Below are 20380 nucleotides of genomic sequence, written 5' to 3' on the forward strand. Positions count from 1 at the left end.
GGGTGGTTGCAATTGGTGGGTGTCCCTTTGGTTGATGCTTGGCAATGTGGGTGGATTGATTTCCTGCCTGTTGGGCCCTGTCCAGTGTCGCCGGATCCCCTCTGTCTCAGTCCCAAGGACTTACGCTGCTATACTATTGTGTTGGGGGATTGGGTAAGTTCTCCTTCTCCACTATAAATCGTTGTTGATATGAGGAATGCATTTTCTGAATTTTCCCAGTCTCCTCCCGTTTTAAACTTTAGGAGGACATAAGATCCTGGTCCACACCTGCGGAGTACCTGGTTTGGGGGGCCCGTTGCTGTCCCTGTCCTTGTCCATCGGGTCATGCTTCTAGACCTAGTCTAAATTTAAATAGGCTCTGGATTTAGCCCACATGCATTTATAAGTTATTCCAATTGGACTATTAATATCTCAGCCGGCACAGCCAGAAGAGGACTGGTCACCGCTCTGAGCCTGGGTCCTCTCTAGGTTTCTTCCTAAATTTCAGCCTTCTTAGGGAGTTTTTTCTAGCCACTGAAATTCAACACTACTGTTGTTTGCTCCTTGGGGTTTAAGGCCGGGTGTTTCTGTAAAAGCACTTTGTGACAACTGCTGTTTTGATTTGATTGTCCCTATTTAAGTTCCTCCTGCCCCAGTGTTTCTGGTTGGTCATTGTTGTTTGTGTTGTTTGCTCCTGCCGTTTGTGCCCTTTTTTTTTTCTTTGCGAGTTTCTACATTTAGCATTTTTGAATCCTCTGTGCCTGTGTCCTTCTACCCATGCCCAACTGTGACACATGGTCAATAATTTCTGCACAAATTTCATCTACAACTATAGAGTGTTTCTTTATTTTCCTCTTTGAGTTACTCCACCACCAAGTATTTGAACCCCTCAATCTCTCTTACCTTTTCTTGTCCTTGCCTCACCCTCATCTCTTGCTTGGTCAGTTCTTGCAAAAGCAACTCAATGGTGACATTTTTTATACCTGAATTATACCTAAAAATTATTGCTAATTCAACACGTGCAGAAGACTTTCACATTCAAGGGAGTAGGTTGTATCAGCTGTGACCAAATGTTTTCATTTAGTTTTACAAAATATACTCAAATTACTTTTGTATCTTTTGTAGAGAGTAGTTTTTCCTGTTTTGCAAACATGTTCTTACATTTATTGTCTGTAAAAGCAATGAGAAATTACTTAGCAAAGAACAATGTTGTGCTTGTTAGGTGATGATGGAGATCCATTCCATCATCCAGCAGTTCAGAACAACTGTTAACTGCTTGATCATTATACAGGTGGATAATAAGTTTTGTAACACATTACAATGCCAGAGATGTTTCAAGTTATAAGGGAGTGTGCAATTGGCATGCTGAAGGCAGACAACCCACCAGAGCTGTTGTCAGGAATTTGAGTTTTGAACCACTAATAAATATCCTTTGAATGTGTATTTTCTCAAAACTACAAACACACTTCTCAAAATGCAAAACATATTGATTACAATTCAGACTTCTGCCTCAAAATGAAACATTATATTCAAGACCATATTATTAGTCATATAAATGAAACTGTGCCCACACAGAAGTGTTTACAACTGCAGTGTTAATGTTTATGACAATTGTGTGTTGATAGTGTTAGAACTTGATATGTTGAAGAGCAGTGTTTTTTTTACTTGACAACATGGTGAGAGAGAATTGTGTGAAGGGTATAGCATTAATTCTGTATTGAAACAGGCATTTGTGTTACATTTGTGAGTTTCTTTAACTGCCAGAGCAACACCATCAACTAGTGATGGCCAAACAAGGCTTCATTAGCGTTATTTTAGCAGCAGGATATTATGCTGGCAGCACTCAGATTTTCTTGATCACAATAAAAGCTATCATTTAAATTTACAAGGCAATATAGTTAAACATCTAGTCTGTAAAATAACCCAACATGAACAATATTGGAACGGACATTAAACATAAAATGTACTGACTAGATTGCTAACTATATTGCGTCATATATTTCAATGATGGCTTTTATTTTGAAAAAGAAATTCTCAGTTAGCACGGCTAGCATAATATTCTGCTGCTAGAAGAACTGTAATGAAGCCTTGTTTGGCCATCACTACCTTCAACTCCTCATTATGTTCCTCAAAACATTCCCGAACAGTGCGTGCAGTGTGACAGGGTGCATTATCACTGCAGTCAGAGAATATCATTGTGACCAACACTGGTCACAATGGTATTGGGACCAACACTGCAATACCACTGAAACAAAGTTTAATGGTATATTAAGTTTATGTGTCAAATTGACATGCACATGAATGCCTGAACCCAGGGTTTCTCAGGAGAACTTTGCCCAGAGTATCACACTCCCTCCACCAGCTTGTCATCTTCCCACAGTGTATCTTGGTCCCATCCCTTCCCCAGGTAAACGGCACACACGTACATACCCATCAACGTGATGTAAAAGACTAATCAGACTAGGGAACTTTCTTCCACTGCTCCAAGTTCCAGTCTGAAGCTCGCATGCATCCATCATTTACATTTTCTGTGACTTTTGCCCAGTTGACCTTCTGACCTTCGGTTCAGACCAGACTGGACCACTGTGTGTAGATACTCACCAATGCTGACCTGGAGCACCCCACAAGCTTTGTCTTTTCAGAGATGTTCTGACCCAGTCGTCTGGATATAACGATTTAGCCCTTGTCAAAGTCGCTCAGGTCTTTACTCCTGCCCATTTCTTCTGCAACCAGCAGAACTGATTGTTTGCTTACAATCTAATCTACCCAGACCTTGACATGTGTTGATCAACGTTCTTCGCTTCACCTGTGAGTGGTCATTATGTTTTGGTTTATCAGTATATTTTCCAAAAAGTATATACAGGTTTACATAAACTTCTCAAAACGTATACTATATAGACGAAACCACAGACCTCTCATACAAAAACCAGACATTTACTCAAAACCATGTTATATTCCATATAAATGAAACTTTGCCCTCAAAGGTCACACAAAAGCATCAAATGACCCTACTGAAAACCCATTACACCCGGTAAGAAGGGTTGAAAAAGTTGTAAAAAGGTATTACAGTGTAGCAAACACAATAAAATTGTTCACAACATATAGCCTCAGAAATCATGAATTGTCCACCACCATCAACGGATGTCTCTCAATTCTACAATTAGAAAAAAAAGTGTATTTTATAGAACATGAATACATCTCTCAAGTTCATGTTATTTGCCTGTACTGTCCTGCCTGCTCAAATGCACAGATCCATGGTGGTTCGCACAATAGTCAAATGACAAAGATCGTTACCGACTTCAGCGAAAAGATGCTCACGTTCAATGGTCATTGGAAAAATGTGCTCATCACAGTTGAATCCCGGTCTGAAATGTACAGATGGCAGCATGTATGGCGTTGTGGGCAGGCAGTTTGTTGATGTTGACATTGTGAACAGAGTGCCCCGTGGGGGGGTTGGGGCGATGTTATGGCCAGGCATAAGCCTGGCCTGTTTGTAGCTTATGGCCAGCATAAGCTACAAACAGCAAACACAATGGCATTTTATCACTTGCAATTTGAATTGTTGTTCCATTAATCCATCACCTCATGTCTCAGTATGATATTGCTTGGTCCCATGTCGCAAGGATCTGTACAAAACTCCTAGAAGCTGAACATTTTCCAGATCGTTCCAGAGGCCACAGTCAACAGCACACAAGATACTGTCACAAAAGATACTGGCAGATTTTCTGATCTAAGCGTCCACCATTTTCAAGGTACCTGTGACCAACAGATACATATTTGTATTCCCAATAGGGTAACATTGATATATGAGGGCCCTAACTGACTTATTTTGCATTGAAATAAACCCCCCTTCTAGTTCACTGGCACTGGTAAGCGTACAAAAGATGTAAAAAACTATCTTTATTGATTTATTTTATTGATATAAATGTTTTAAAAAACACCGTTTAGCAATTTAGCAATAAAAAAATAAATGTAGAGAGCACAGTAATTCCTTTAACCATTCATTTTTTACATTATTCTCACTATAACAGACATTGATTGAACTGTGTGGAATGTTAAGTTCTTCTGCCTCCATCAGCCATTGTTTGTCTACGGGTTTGAGGAGAGGTGATCACTTCGCTAGTCACAATGATATACAGCTCCGGAAAAAAATAAGAGACCACTGCACCTTTTTCTTTCCTTTCCAAAAAAGTTGAAAAAGGGAAGGTTTTGAGTGAGGAACAGAAGCATTCAATTTGCAGTGGTCTCTTTAATTTTAACCCTTATGTTCCTCACTCTAAACCTTCAGCCCCAAAAAAATTCTGGAGCTGTAGAAGTGAGAGGGTGCTGCTTTTTCACTTGACAAGCCGGTCTGGCTTCTGTTAACCAAGAGAAATTCTGAATTTTAGGATGCGCATTGGAGTGTGTGTGGGTCTGGGGGTGTGGAGTGGGGGTGTATGTGTATTTCACATCCTCTGTGTCTCCACCTGCCAACCCGGCTGTCTCTCCCCTTTGCCCAATCCTCCCCAACCCCCATGCCGTATCTTTGTCTTAGCAACTGCAGGTCGTTGTGAGGATGAAATCGTCACTCCCCTCACACCTTGTGTGTTTCAGTCTTTGTGCCAGTTCCACCCTTGTTGACAGTGAAATGTATGCCTGGTAGGGACTTGGGTGAAACTGGCACACACACAGTCATTGAACTGAAAACCTGTCAGTGCAACAAGTATACCACGCCAGAGACCCATGGATCATCATACCATCCTTTGCTTAGGACTCATGACGTGTCGTGTGGGAGATGACCCACAGGGTTCCATTCCCATCCTCTCCATATACTGTAGCTTACCTGAGGGCCTCTACTTCTGATCTTGACTGATATGATGTCGCCGCTTTCCTGTAATATCATGCCCTCCCTATCCTTGGCTGCTCTCTCATAACGGCCACTATGAAAGCAACTGACAAGACCAGCTGAAAAGCATTGTGAAATATTGTGGAATTGTAGTGTAGTTGCAATAGCAGAAATTAAAGCATATGTCTTATAGCACCGGTTCCAATACAAGCGCCAGTGGCGTTTATCAAACTCCAGACAGTAGGAAAGTTGAAAATATTGCTTATCTGCCAAGTACACCAGCGGTGGATTTTGCATTGAAAAGCGGACCCATCAGTAGAAAAATACCTCCTCCATTCCTACTATAATTTTTTTTTGTTTTGCTTCCATTGGTCAGGGAGCCCTAGTTAAGGTAAACGGTATATACCTTATGAACCAGTCCAAATCTAGATGACTATGCCAAGAAACTGATATTTGTGTGGATATTCCGTCAAAACAATAACCCCCAAGCACAAATTAAAAAAAAGATCTAAATTAATCAATATTTTTGCAAATGCCACCTCCGTCTCTGGACGTAACACTGTATATGAAAATACAGTTGAATTAAATGACAAAAGCATTTTAGAGAAGGCATTTTCATAATTGAGAATGCAAATGTACAAAGAATGCAAATGTACAAAGGTCTTTCTGGCAATATATCAGACTCACCTGCAGTCCGCACAATGATCTATTATGATGCATTAAACCATATACAGTACCTCACATCAAACTAGTCAACAGCTTGTCAGGAAATGGACATGTCCTTTACTTGCCAAACACAACAAATGCACGCACAAAACATGTGCACCCACACCAATTATTAAGATTAGAAACATTCCAGTTACCAACCTCTTTCTCATCTCACATTCTTGTCAGTCGGCATGAATACTGTGATGATGTCCAGAATCTCTTAAATCCAAGATGTCTGACACTGTTTGTTTGTGTTATGTTGCGGTCCCACTTCCTGCTGTTCACTAGTGTAAACGATCCACCACCTAGGCCAGGAATAGCAGCACGACCGGTACCCCAGTGAGGTTTAGGCATAGACTTGTCTATATTTTTTACCATTTCCCACATTGTTGGAATTCACCAGTGAGAAATTTTACTAGGCCCCATGTGGCATCACCGTTTTTGTCCGTCCTCCCTCCCATCTCTGCCCTCTGCTCTCCTTTTCATCCCTCCATTCTAACATGTATATTTAGCATTCATTGCAGAGTAGTCACAGTGCAGTGAGGAACTAAGGCAAGGCAATGGGACCACTTTGCTTCTTAAATCCTACATACATTGTGGTTTTGAGACACGGGTAGTTAAATAATAATTTTATCAGTACAATGAAATACGGTGCCCAAAAAAACATAATTTAAAATTAATTGCTTGTGTTTTTCATTATAATTTTGCCTACCCTAATTTTACCAGGTCAGCTGACTGAGAACATAATTTAGCCCAACTACCTGGGAGCAGTTAGAATTAACTGCCTTTCTCAGAGAAATGTTCCAGGCGCTGGTCTACCCTACAGTACTGGCATTGTATTTAAAAGTAACACTGCATGCTAACCAAGACCCAAAGTACAACCTCAATATTTATATTGACTAATAATAATTGTATAGTTTATATTGTCCTTAGTAAGCTGAATGTCCTGTATGAATAAGATTAACATATTCGGTCATTCCATCCATGCCCTCACAAAGACATTGTATTTTCCACCATAAGGATCTATACGGGCATCATTAGGAACAGGAACAGGATTTTCATAGGGTTTATTTTAAAGCTGACAACAAATGATACGAATACAATGCATCAAACAAAATATCTCAAAGATAATGTTAACAAGATGATGAAGTGCATGCAAAATGGGAGTCTTTTTCATCTTTTGTTGTGTTACTTCCTCTTTTCCTCAGTGCAGCCAGATGGCAAAACGCCAATTCTGTAGTCATCTACATCAGCCCGTTTGATGGGCATCCTGCTGCAGAGTTATAAGGAGGCCATGTGTTTACAAAATGACATTTGTGACAAAATAATGTATTTTTTATACAGCAAGCTGGTTCTGTTGAGGTTAAGGGGGAGTATGTTGGGTAAAGGAAGGGAGTGCAGAAGAAGTGTGAATGTGTTTGTCCTTTAGTGTTGTTTTATGTCTGCTGTCTTTCAATCCCACTGTTGACCCCTTTGCTGCCAGGCTGCTCTGCTATATTACAGCGCCATTACTATACAACTTCATTCCACTGTGTGTGAATGGTATTCCAATACAAAGAGCACAATAATATCACTAATCACACACTGTATTCTCCTTCATAGTTGGTCTCAAACATTCAAGGAAAAACGTTTAAATTATTGTTTGTTCTTGTACATTTTATGACTAAAACATGTTTCGTTTATGTGATTTTTTTTCTGCCAATATTCTATAATCTTATCCTAATATTGTCTTTGTCTTCATTGGTGAGGAATTCCGATCAATGTTTTCCCCTTCTCTTAATACTTTAGGGAATTTTCAAACGTCGGGAAGTTTGGCTGTAATGCCCCAAGATTTGTTCTCCCTGAAAAAAATCATAGAGTAACAATATATTAACTACAGAGCAACCTGGCTTTATGGGTCTGCATTTAATTTTACTTCACCTTAGCTCTACATAAATATATCAATCAATGATATGCTTTGTAGCATTTCCTTTTCAAATTTTTATAGCAATATACATGCATTAAAAAGTAATGTTAATATTTTTTGACTACAGGGTTTAGGTGCAAATCCATGGGGCATTACTTTAAAAATATAAACACTATAACATAGGAAATTCAAATAGAAAATGAAAGTACAAATGTTTTAATTGGTCAATCAATCATTGAATGCCTTTTCATTTGTTGATGTGAGTAAAAAAATAAAACATAGTATCTAAGGAACAACACAAAATGGCAAGTGTAATGAAAAATAAAACTCATTTAAAGCAAAGTATTTTTATTCACACAAATTTAATAAGATATATAACAACCGTTTGGTCCATAAATATTTAAGGGGAAATAGTTTCTATACACCATCTTTATCAAGAAACAGGAAAACATGGACAATCTTGATAGAACAGTTACTGTACTCAACTATTAACACGAAGATCAATATAAGATTATTGGATTAACCAACTATATCTGAAAGAGTGCACAAATGCTTTCAATGACATCGCTGCCCCCTTTTAACAGGATACACCATAAAAAGATCTTCAGAAATAAGATGCAAAACAGTACAAAACTAGTGAGGCGTCAAAAGGATGTGAATCAGTTAACAAACAAAACATATAATCCTGAAGTTCACAAGCTTTCTTCCAAGTTATAGCATAAGGCACATAGCTAGTAGAACTGAGTTAGGCATCTACTTCATGAAGTAGATTTAGAATAACGCTTTGTTCTACAATAGAACAAATTGTGACAATTACAATAAAATGTTTTACCCCGCAGCAAGGACTTCTTTCTTTGTTTCTCTTAATTCGCACCATTAAGTCCTGCTTTGCTATCCACCACAACCCCGACGCCAACGACCTCAAACAGCTGGCCCAGAATATTTTTATGTATGTGTGTTTTAACCCCGCAGTAAGAACTCCTTTCTTTCTCATTCTGTTTCTTAATTTAGCCAGAGGAAACATGTTTTTGGTCTGTTCAGTGGCCAGTGTCCATAACAAAAGTATAAATATGGCCAAAAAGAGATGAATTATGATTTCTTTGTCCCACAATGGCTGCATGTCTTACCATTTCCAGTTTTCTAAGGTTACTGTAATATTTTCTGTCCGCTCTACACATCTAATCTGCCACATCACCTTTTGTTTACCTTCCTCTCCTCCTTACCTTTTTCAGAATCAACCCATCTTTACCCCTGAGCAACATAATGATGATAATAATGCACTTTTCACTGGGCAGTATTTTGTCAATGTGCAATTGTTTTTTTAAAGTAATACTACAGGTACACTGAATCCTAAATTACCTACTGTACTGTTTCCATGTGTGTTGGTAATTAACATTAAGCCAAATGATTAGTAAAATGTATGTATCAAAATAACTATAATTTGAAATATTGCCCATTGCTGTGTCCCGATCAGAATTTCTCTTGCCGATTTCTACTGAGGAATTATTTTGAATATTAATGTAACTGTATTACATTCTGAACGGTAACCACTGTACAGAATTAAAGATTTGTTTTGTTCTCATTATTTTTTGTTATCACAGTTGAGGTATCAAGACAAAATGCATGTTGAGGTCATAGCAGCCACCTGGCATTTGAGTTGTAATTTTTAGGTTCTTGAATATGATGCAATTTAGAGATTAGAATGACTAATCGATATAATAATCCAATAAGATAGTTCCAACAAAGTGTATGTATACACATTTATACGGCAAATATAAATAATTTTCAATTCTATTTCAGTAAATGATAAATAAATTATCAGAGACGGATCAATTTAGCCTATATCAAAGAAAAATAATAAAATGTAAGAAATAAAGTACAAATAGTATTATTTCCCCATTTAAATAGTTGCATTTGAGATCTGTCAAAGATTTTTGAACTTCTTACATAAATGTTCAATGTTGTCCAAATTAAAATGTTTTCTAAACAAAACCAATCACTATATATGTTCACTACAAACTCAGCTGCCAAGCGGTTGCAAATGCTACACATCAAAATAATGTCCTCCTGTTTAAATGTTGCTGTAGTTGTAGTTGCTGTTCCTGTTGTTTTTTCTTGTGTACGTACAGTACTTCTTGTATCCATGGAAGTGTCTCTTTTTTTCTTTAAAGGTGTTGTTTAAAAAAATTAAAATTCTAATTGGTGGGGAAAACAAAAAGGAGTCAGGAGCTTAGAGTTGTAGAGCTAGAAAAGATTTGTCAAGGTAGTCTGTGAGGGGCTCCCCGAATCATGGCTGTCCATACTAGATGTGACGGAGGTCACTACAGTGATAGAGGGATTGGTCAGGTCTGTTAGTGTGGCCGTGCTGGAGGGGGGCGTCAGAGCGCCGCTGTCGGACGAGGGCGGAGGGAGTGACGTGCCGTCGGCCTTGTCAACACCCCCATTCTCCTGTCGCAAAACGTTCCTTCTGAATTTGGCTCTTGCGTTTTGGAACCATACCTGCAAACCAATCCAATCCAATGTCTTTTACTTTATGTTTGTCTGATGTATTTTTCAAAAAAAAAAGTATCAATGTATTTTCTTTCTAATAAAGTAAAATGGTTATGTATCTGTTGGACATCACACTGTTTACCACTACCTGACTCTCTTCGTAGAGTAGAAGGGGTAAAGTACAATAGCTACAAACTGCTGATTTTGACGCCTTTATTTTGGAGAACCCAAATGAGAAATGACCAGCTCTGAGAGTTGTTTTTCATTTGTAAAAGATCATTATAGACTTGTGCACTCTCTCTGTGTATAGGGGTTTAAGTTACTCCTGCCACCACTGACCCAGGGAGACTGGGAGTGATTAGTGGATCAAGATATGTCTATAAACCCTGAACACTACACTGAACCTCCTTCATACAGTACATCTAGGAGCCTAGAAACATTTAACACAACACAACATTCGTAGAAAACCAGTGGAACATTTGAACAAAACCAAAGAATCAAAAAACATGATTTCAATGGACCTGAATGGGACTGATGGTCAAATAAAAAAACAGACAACAGAATGAAGGATACCAAGTGATAAAATCTTATGAGGCCAGGAGGACGGCCAAGGATTCTGCTTACCTGTAGAACTCTTTTGGTGAGGCCTGTCTTCTGGGCGAGCTGTTTGAGGTCCTTGGCGTCAGGGTTGTGGTTGATAGCAAAGTAGGACTTCATGGTGCGAAGCTGGTGGTGCTTGAAGGAAGTACGCATGCGTTTGGTCTTCTGGGAGGGAGGGTAGGTCTGGTCACGGTCCAGGTGGTCTCCATCATTCTCATTACAACCTGACCAAGAGCAAGAGAAAGAGGAGGTTTGAAAATAAATGAAGGAATACATTTTGTGCAATGCTATTACATTTTTTAAAATGTACTTCTGGATTTAGTAGAATCACATGAAGACAGGATTGGCAGCACTCCCCAAAAGAAAGATGTTAAAAATATTCAAAACCTCAGAGTCAAGTTTATGATTAGGTTATGAGGGCAAACAATGTCTTTAACTCGGCCAAATCTATTTGTTCCAGCATTTCTACTCCTATATTATAATGTATCATTATAATATATATATATATATATATATATATATATATATACATATATATATATATATATATATAAGTATGCATGCATGTATTTTTAAGTCAATAGAAGGCTGTAAATATATTCAAAACAGTAGCTTGATATTTGTTTCCTCTGCACATGCTAATCACAGTTATGTTCAGTTTCACAAATGTGAACTAGATTGTTACAGGATAGTCCTAATTCCAGTGTAATTCCTTCAGAACTGAACATACATGCAGGTGAATCTAGGATTTTAGTATGTCTGTGTGATAGACATAGGTTTTGGAGATTAGTTTTGGTTATAGCCAGGAGTACAACTCCTATTTCATCACTAACTTGTAACTGACACATTTGTAATTTCACACACCTTTTCCATATGTCAGATGTGCATCTTAAGTATAATGTCATGACACTGTTATAAAATAATAACTTAAAATTTTACGTCTGAGGTCTCCGCATATTAGCATAGCATTTAGAGTGTGGAACCAGAGCATCTTCTAAACTCACGCTTCAGTCCATGAGTTCCACCAACTGTTCTCGATTTTACTGTAGCCCCAGACAAGCACACCAGACTCAAAGAGTAAAATAATTGTCAGGCTTTCATTGAGTTGAATTGGGGATGTTTGTCCCGGTCAACAACAAACATTTGTGAAATTGGGGGTACACAAGGACCGGAGTTCTGTACCACTGCATGACTAAAATGTAAAACACAATAGTTACGTTCTACAACTACCCACCAGGGGTCACTAATGAAACATGGTGAGCAGCAAATGAATGATATTGCAAACTGGTCATGGGACTAAGTGCTGACTGTAAAAGACAGGCAATTTTTGATTCATTGAAAGCTATAGAAAATGGTACGGATTAAATGCAAGTTGCATGTCCTTTAAATATGGAAAATTCACACAATCTACAGCAAACATTAATACAAATAAGAGACCAAAAATTCTAAATTAAGGAGGCATATGGGCAAATTTTTGGAAATAATACAGGCCTACTCTTCAGAACAAAAACAGTATGACAACTGTCGTTACTGGTACAAACTTCCTTTGCCAACAATTTCATAAAATCGTAGTCTTAAAATACACTATTAAAGGACGTAAAAGCATCGCATGTTTTCAATTAGACAGGAAATCTTACATAGGCTATAGAATGTAGAAGATGTAATTTCTTTAATTATTGTTTTTGTAGCCTTGATCTGTCTCTGAACTTGCTAGTCAAATACTTAGGTACTGTATTACTGAGATCAGAAGTGGAAGCCAGGTATTCCTATGTCACTTTCAATGAACGCTGAGCAATTAACACGCCAATTACCCTTTTCCTCGTCATTCATGGGGAACAGTGTAAACTTGGCACACAAAGACAAACTTTTTCATCCGGAAAATAATTCTAAAAAGCGAATACAAAAGAGACGCTGCGGGGTTAGTTGGATTATGACATGCGTTGTTTTCAATGCCAGTTTTTTTATTTAATGTAGTCTATGAAAGGTGGTCAACATTTTTCAAGACAAACGTAATGCGACGTTTCATGTAGTGTTACGTGCACACACATTAGACCACCGTTACCCCCTGCGCGTGCTTATAGGTCAAAGGTTCAAGTTCATGCCCACTGCCCAATTTTCGCATTCGGCGACCTAATTAGAGTGTTAAATCAATATAGTGGCAAACTGGGATACGGTTTTAATCTTTTTGATAACATATGATCTAGCCAAACGAAGCAACTGCAAAGCATTAACATTGTGTTGTTTAGAGGACCATTTTTCTTTCTTGTCCTTTTTTGTGGTTACACTTGCTAATGTGGCGTAAACACAAAAATACTGAGCAAGACAAATTTTCGATTTCATGTCAATATTCACAATCAAATTAACTGTTTAGAGTGCATCGTATGTTGGTATGTGTAAATAAAACTTTAGCCGTAACCAAAACATCCCCTCCGAAACAGTACAGAGACATTAGTCCTCTCCTCCCCTCCGTCTCCTCACCTGAATTATAGCTGGCGATGTCTATTCCCATTGCAGGGCTCTTCCGCTTGCGAGGCCTTCCTTTCTGGGCCGTCCCAGTGCCATTGAAATAAGGCAGCGCAAGACCTCCGCCTTTTGCCGCCAGCTCGGCATAGTTGAGGCCAGGGTGGGGGTACTCTCCCTGGGCTACGGTCTCAAAGTGGATCCGACAATACACCAGACTGTCCTTCATACCGAAGTGGTCGCCGGTGGTCAGGGTCTTATTGCACGTTGTACACGTGAAACAGCTAAGGTGGTACACGGAGTCTCGAGCTCGCATCACCATCTCAGAAGCGGAGATTCCAAGGTGGCAGCGCGCGCACCTTTGCACCGAGAACCTTCTGGAACAAGGACGCATTTTTTAAAAACATGTTGGGGGACTGAATATAAACATGTCCATGTTTAAGTTTTTTTATTATTAGTTCTCAAGCAGTTGCTTATAATTTCATAACCACCATCATCGGTTTTGAGCAAAGTTATAGTAATATCTCGGTTTTGCGGTTTAGTCAAGATATGTCAAATTGCTCCTGATATTTCGGCAACACGGAAATCTTTGATATTTCTATTTCCGTGTTTTCGGTTAATTATGAGTCGCAGTTTGACTTAAATCTTGGGCTTAAACCTTCTGTTCATTAATTTAACGTATCCTGTTTAAAATGTACCGTAGGCCTATAATTATGACGATAGACTGTGCTTCTGTTATATGCATATTTGTAAGTAAAAACATACTGTAGTGACAATATTTGTACGACGCCACATTTTGTATGACACGCACCCGTTTATTAAAATCCATATTTTTGAAAAACAAACATTTATAACCTAATGTTTTCTTACCTGTAGTAATCCTCCTTGCAGTAGATGCTGCCATCTTTGGCGAAACACGTGAGCTCTGATTCCAGATGTTGTTTACATTCACAGCATTTGAGGCACCGCAGGTGCCACTGCTTGTCCACGGCGAGCAGGTAATATCTGTCCGAAATTTTGCCTCCGCAGCCGGCACACACTGCAGGCTTCTCCGTGCCCATTGAAGACATCGTCTGGAGGGAGATGAGGGAAAAATGTATGTGGAAATGCATGGTTCATATCCTGCGCCTGCGGTTATGCCTATATAGCAATACTTGCCATGTGGGGTTTGTTTTGTGTGTGATAAAATTTTAACATTTCTGAAAATTACATATTGGCCTAATCTGGTGTACTGAAGTTTTCTTGAAAAAAATTAATGAAAAAAGAACGATCATCAGATTTTCATAAGTAGCCTACATCTAGGCCTAACAGTTCAGTTTAAAAGCAAAACGAATCCCAGGAAATTCCTGCAGAGCCGAAAGTGTGTCAACATGCAGGGCCCTTTGTGTTAAGGGAGTAACTGCGTTCAACTTATCTAACAAATGGAGCCTGTATACATAAATGTATTACAATGACAAAGAATAATTAATGACGCTTCATTGCACATTTAAAATGATCTGTATTGACAGCCACTAAGTAGGCATACGCCTATATGCTTCTTTATTTTCACACGACTATAATTTAGCGGTGGCCTACTGGTAAAACAATCTAACCACAAATTACAACATGTAATATAATACAATAAATCATGATCATCAGAATCTTCACCAGCATCATAATTATAATCATAATTATCTAACCTTCTATACATATGTATGATGGTAATAATATACAAGCTTATATATGCATATGCTTTCTGTAACTACTGATTATATATTATGAATAAATAATCATTATTATTATTTATTATTTTACAAATTAACAAATTGCGCGTCATAATTGTCACTTTTATTTTGTGCATGTAAAGTAAATAAAGTGCCTATGATAACTACATTTACACCTAGGAAAACTTGCCAAAGCCTGCATGTTATTTGCTCGTTTAGGCATGGGAACATAAACCTAGTAAATCCATCCGTCCCCAACATCAATAGTTAATTTTTAATGATTATTTCTTGCATCTAGTCTAGATTCGACCAACTACAGCTTCCTTAAGTATGTCTTTGCATGCTCACACAGTAAGGCCTATGCCCATTTTAGTGGTAAACTTCGTGATGGACAAAAGCAGAAAATAAAACATTGCATCGAGTAATTTTATCCTACCGATTCCCGTCCGTTGAGCTGCACGCTCTTGGCGAGGCGTGAGTCGGTTTTGGATCTCCTTTCCATCTCCTCCATGATGCCCTGGATGTGGTCACCCGAGATCCCGTGGAACAGCATGGTTCCCGCTCCTGAACGACGCAATGTGCAACTGCTCGCTTCTGCCTTGCAACCCACAACTTCCATATACAACTCTGCGTCCCGTAGGCTCAGAGCATCCGAATGGCTCTGCAGCGAGACAAGCACACGCACACACAACAAGAGGCACACAGCTCAGCTTAACTCCCTGCAAGTGTGCAAAGCAAACTGGCAAAAAAAAACTAGGCCTACAATTCGGTGAAGTCAGGAGACGAGGAACCGGGGAAATCAAGGCAGGAAATAATTGTTTTCCTCTCCTCAGAATATAATCTATTGTTGCCCAAAAAAAAGTATAGTCCAGCTGATCCAGCGGAGATGATGATGAGAAGGAGGGTGATGGACGGTTAGAATGTCAAAAGTTTAGATAAGGTATTTGTCTCTCGACAGTCCCACCGATCTCTCGTAATAGGGTTCCGTGTGCTAGAAGGTCAGATTAGGACTGCCTGAGTTGGAGAGCCGTGTCCTATTTGTGAAGAGAGCAAAAGCCTGCCCAGTTTGGATAATTTGGTAGGAGGAGTCGCCCCCTCTCTCTATGCCACTGATTTCTATTCACCAACAAAGAGCTGTCACTCTCACCTCAAACCCTCCGTGCATGCTGGCTGCGAGAGCAAGAGACACTTTGGGTATTGACATTTTCATTACTTTTCTATAGGTTTTAGTTAACAGACGACATTACTAAATCGCAGCTTAAAGACACGATACTGTTTAGTGACATTTGCATAAGCTGTTTGTGGGAATTAATTAGATGGATATTAATATAATATTAGTATCAGGATATTAAATTGTAATTTAGACTATTTTTGCTTTTTATAAACGTTATAAACCCATGGGGTTTCAGTTTGGTCATTTAATAAATTTGATTCGATAACTTTTAACTGGTATGAAACGTTTAGTGGATATAACAGAGTAATGTGCAGGTGATATTTTTCCTCTGATCTTGTATGTTTTGCCGCCGTGCACAGAAGGTTATTGTATTTTACCTGTAAGCATATTGTGTGTAATAATTCAGCAAGGATGTTTACAATAATAAAAATAAATTCAACATTCTGTATAGGATTGTTTTAACTTGAGTCTGAAATTATATTTTACAGTTTGCTGGTAAAACATTGTGTGTGTGTGTTTGTGTGTGCGTGCGTGCGTGCGTGCGATTGTTTTTGTGTGTGTTGGGGTAAGGGCGGGGCAGTGGATATGTTATAGAGAGAAGGCAGCTAAAGTAATCCGTTAGATTGAATGGTGAAACATGATCATAGTCAATATGTCAAGTTTAGCCTACAAAACACCACACAGGCCTAGTATGCGTCATGATATAACATGATATAGATGCCGCAAATAGTACATGGCAAAAAATAACGACCTATTCTAAAACGATATTAGAGCATTAGGAATTAGGATAATTTATTTAAAAAGCCTTAATACTAGGAAGTATGAAAAAAATTGTGATATTGACATGCTTCCCTTCAGTGAAATTAATGTAATTACTGATTTTATAGCCCGGTCAATGCTCTTTCAATTTATCCGTAAACAACACAATTATTCGCCACTGATTGCTCCTTAGCATCTAACTCGTCTCTCTGTTGAACCATTATATTCTCAAAGTATCTCAATACACTGACAGCTTTCATTACACTACCACTGGCAAAATATCTTACATTTTCGTCATTGCAATTTTATAGCTTAATCCAATATATTAAAATCAATTAAATACATTTCTTGTTGCGATAACATGTGGTTGAGGATATAATTGATATTATTTACAACTAATGTATGTTTTATTTCATCCCCAAGGCCCTGGCCGAGGCCTGACAGACAATAAAACACACGTCTGGGAGAATTAAAGGTTTTTTGTCAGAGGACAAAAGATAACTCCGGACCATTCCCAAAGCTCCATGGAGTTGCAGGTGCGCTTCCAACCCTATCGCCAACACCAATCATTTTAAAATGTGTTACATTTCCATTCTGTCCAAGGGATCAGAACTCGTATATTTAATTGGTCCCCACTATAATACTGCAAGAAAAGTCTAAACTTTGGGGAAGACGGGTGTGCTATAGGCCAATAAGTTAATTCGCGCTCTGTCAGTTTCGTCCAACCAACCGCCGAGAGCTAAAAAAAGACACCATACTCGATTCATTTATTTCAAAACTTCAGTGTAAAATTAAATTGTTCATTACACTTTATTACGCGTTCCCATAGGTTATTGAAAACGGTGGGCCGTCTTATTTATAAAACGCATAAACAAAATATATGCCGAAATGTATTTGTTAAATTCTATGTTATTATTAGTATTATGCATTGTGCATCTTCATAAGGAATACGAAATGTTCATAGGCTTTAGATGCGAGTCTCCCTTGCCTCCAGCATTGACATTTCGTCTGAGAGGAAAAAAAAGGATTAAAATGTGTCAGTGCATGCACAAGCACTCCCAGTGTTCATCTCTCTGAAATGGAAATCAACCGATTTCGTTTATTTATTTATTTTACTTACTTAACAGGATCGAAATACAACTTTACTCTCTTCCACGGAGTTTATTTGGCTGCAACATTTTGTGATTTTCGGCTATAGGCCTATAAGATGTTTTAAAAACGTGTCCATTGATGATGCAGTTTACAACAATACCAATAATAATGTCTCTGACATAATAATAAATATCTAATGACAACGTATAGATATCTAAACGCTTTGGTTTCTATTTTAGAGTAAAATGATCCATTGCATTTTTCTTAAAATATTTTCCAAGTGTATTTTATTAGGAGTAACAAATCTGATATACAAGTTTACAAAACAATATTACCTAAATCCATTCAACACAACTCTATGCAATACTCAAACCATCTCAGTTTTTTTTTCAAACAAATATAAACAAAATTTAACACGTGTATAATATTTATTCCCAGAAATATATCATGTTATTTCAGAACTGACACATTAACTGTGTGTTCGTAATCTTTCAATTTTCCACTTCTTTGCTATTCTATTGAGGCTTTGCTGACAATCACCCCTAACCACAGCAGTTTACAGTACTCTTACCAGTTTTTTTAACTAAATGTTGACCATGAACATACTGCATTCCGAACAATGACAGATAAGATAGCCATATTTGAACTATAGAACGGGCGGTTCAGTGCTGACTTTTGTTTCATTTTGAATAAAAGAAGGCCGTATATATCGTCAATTATTCCATATATTCCATCTCAACACTCAGTTTGACCGTTTGGTGTCTGTCTTTAATGCAAAGTCGTACAGCTTGCACAATCTTTCCCACCCGCTATGCACGTTATTTTAATTCAATTTTCACTTTTCGAAAAGCATGAATAATAGATATACTGTATACACCATCGAATAAATGTGCGAAAATGTGTATTTATTGCGAAAGTTTAGGTTACCTAGAGCTGATAATGCGCCGTCCTGGTATGGAAGTCAGCCTGGCGATGGTGGCGGGGCTGTATAGAAGAGAGAAGAGGAGAGAAGGATGAGGAGAGGATGGCAGAGATTCTGCCGGTAGATGGGGGTTGTTCCTTGTTTCTTGTAGTCCTAGTGAGTGTCAATTAAAACAAACCCACCGCTTGGCGAGAATATATTTATATATATTATACTCCCTCCACTAAACCCTCTCAAACACAAGGATAATGAGAGCTCGCGAGCCAACGCTGGGAGATGCACAGACGCACGCACAAGCACGAACGCACACATACACAGCTTATTAACAATATCTGGCTAGATCACGACTGAAACATTATAGAGGAAACAACTGAATGTTACTAAATTGAGTAGATTATTAGGAATCTTAATCTATGTTTTCATAGCCCAAAACCTGTAATTATGTAATAATATTATAAAACATTGAAACGAAATATCGCGAATTTCAAGGGAAAGGGGATAGTTCTACGTGTGACCATAATAACTTAAATAACCCTTTGACCTCTTCAATGGTTCTTTGCACTTCATAAAAGAGTTCTTTGCACTTTTGGTGATAATTAAAACATTGTGGAGACGACTTATTAGAATTGTTTTCAGTCCATGTTTGCCCATAGCTCTTTTCTTGCATTTGAGTGTTATGCTATTGCGAAATGAATAACACAATGGTCACTGATCTTCAAAGACTCACATATGTCAATTGAGAATAACATCACTGGGTCTCAGTTCTCTCCTCAGGAACCCGAGGAGAGGTAGCTAGCTAGCACACTTGATTCAACTTGTCAATTAAAATATTTGACACCTCTTGAATTTTTTTAAAAGTATGTAAACAAATACAATTACAGAATCACTATCAATACAAATGCAAAATTGAACAGTTAACTAGTGTTCTATATATCTCCAAAAGGGGTTGTATCCTATCGTGTAACGCTTTTATGTTGTTATATAGGACCTATTTTAATCGTTCTTTAAATAACCTTAAGAGATGACTCGTTATGTGGAACCACACAGGTTCCCGTACGAAACTTAAATAGCACCATAGGCCTACTTAAAAAAAAGACCGAACCTTAAAAAAGGTTGTAGCATCATAAAGGGTTCTACTATGGTTCCAATCATTTAAAAAACTACGTATTTGACACGATATAGAGGCATTTGTTTTTAGCTTAAGAATTATAATGAATAATGGGGGTGGTTGTAATAATTATATCACTTTAAAACAGTTGGATGTGGGTATCATACCGTTATCCAGGAACGTCAACACTAGCATATCACCTGAAAAAACTCCAATTAAGGAGTGTCATATTAGGTATGTTGTACAGCCCGAGGCAAACTGCTTCACGTATGTCGCCTGTCGCGTTCGAATGAACAGGCTACTCTTTCTGCGTAGTTACTTAGAAATTCGTTATTTTTACTGGAAAGAATACTATACATGCCTAAGCCCAAATATTCTCAAAGCATACACTCTGAAAGTGTTAACAATCTTGGAACCCAAAACGGCTCTCCTTGGAACCAAGGAGAAGGGTTCTTCTACAAAGACAGGCAGTTCTTGGGTTTGTCCCCATATAAGGGAACACTTTTCGGTGCTATGTGAATCCATTGCAGAGGCCTTTTTGGGGCCCTAGTTATTCCCTAACACAACTGTATTAAGAAACACCTGGTATAAAGGTCACTTCAGGCCTGCAAGTCACATTAGGATTGTAGAAAACGTAGTGTATTCAGCCCAGAT

The 20380-nt window shown here is 38.2% G+C and overlaps 1 protein-coding gene across 4 annotated transcripts; it reads right to left on the reverse strand.

Moving 5' to 3' along the window:
* Window positions 1-6562: 6562 nt before the first annotated feature.
* On the reverse strand, window positions 6563-18839 carry lhx9 (LIM homeobox 9). 4 transcript variants are annotated; one of them, XM_010901900.3, is made up of 6 exons: window positions 18624-18839; window positions 15108-15332; window positions 13839-14041; window positions 12987-13345; window positions 10533-10732; window positions 7374-9917 (listed from the first exon to the last, which is right to left on the reverse strand). In XM_010901900.3, exons 2-6 carry the CDS (start codon window positions 15288-15290, stop codon window positions 9663-9665), a joined length of 1200 nt encoding a protein of 399 aa, XP_010900202.1. In that variant the 5' UTR covers window positions 15291-15332; window positions 18624-18839; the 3' UTR covers window positions 7374-9662. The 4 variants fall into 4 exon arrangements, with proteins under 4 accessions (XP_010900204.1, XP_010900202.1, XP_010900203.1 ...); XM_010901902.3 differs by lacking the exons at window positions 7374-9917; window positions 18624-18839 and adding an exon at window positions 6563-7353 and having other exon boundaries at window positions 15108-17934; XM_010901901.3 differs by lacking the exon at window positions 18624-18839 and having other exon boundaries at window positions 12987-13342; window positions 15108-17935.
* Between the last annotated feature and the right edge of the window lie 1541 nt (window positions 18840-20380).

The sequence above is a fragment of the Esox lucius genome, chromosome 8 (assembly GCF_011004845.1).
Source record: "Esox lucius isolate fEsoLuc1 chromosome 8, fEsoLuc1.pri, whole genome shotgun sequence".
In the NCBI taxonomy this organism is placed as follows: Eukaryota; Metazoa; Chordata; class Actinopteri; order Esociformes; family Esocidae; genus Esox; species Esox lucius.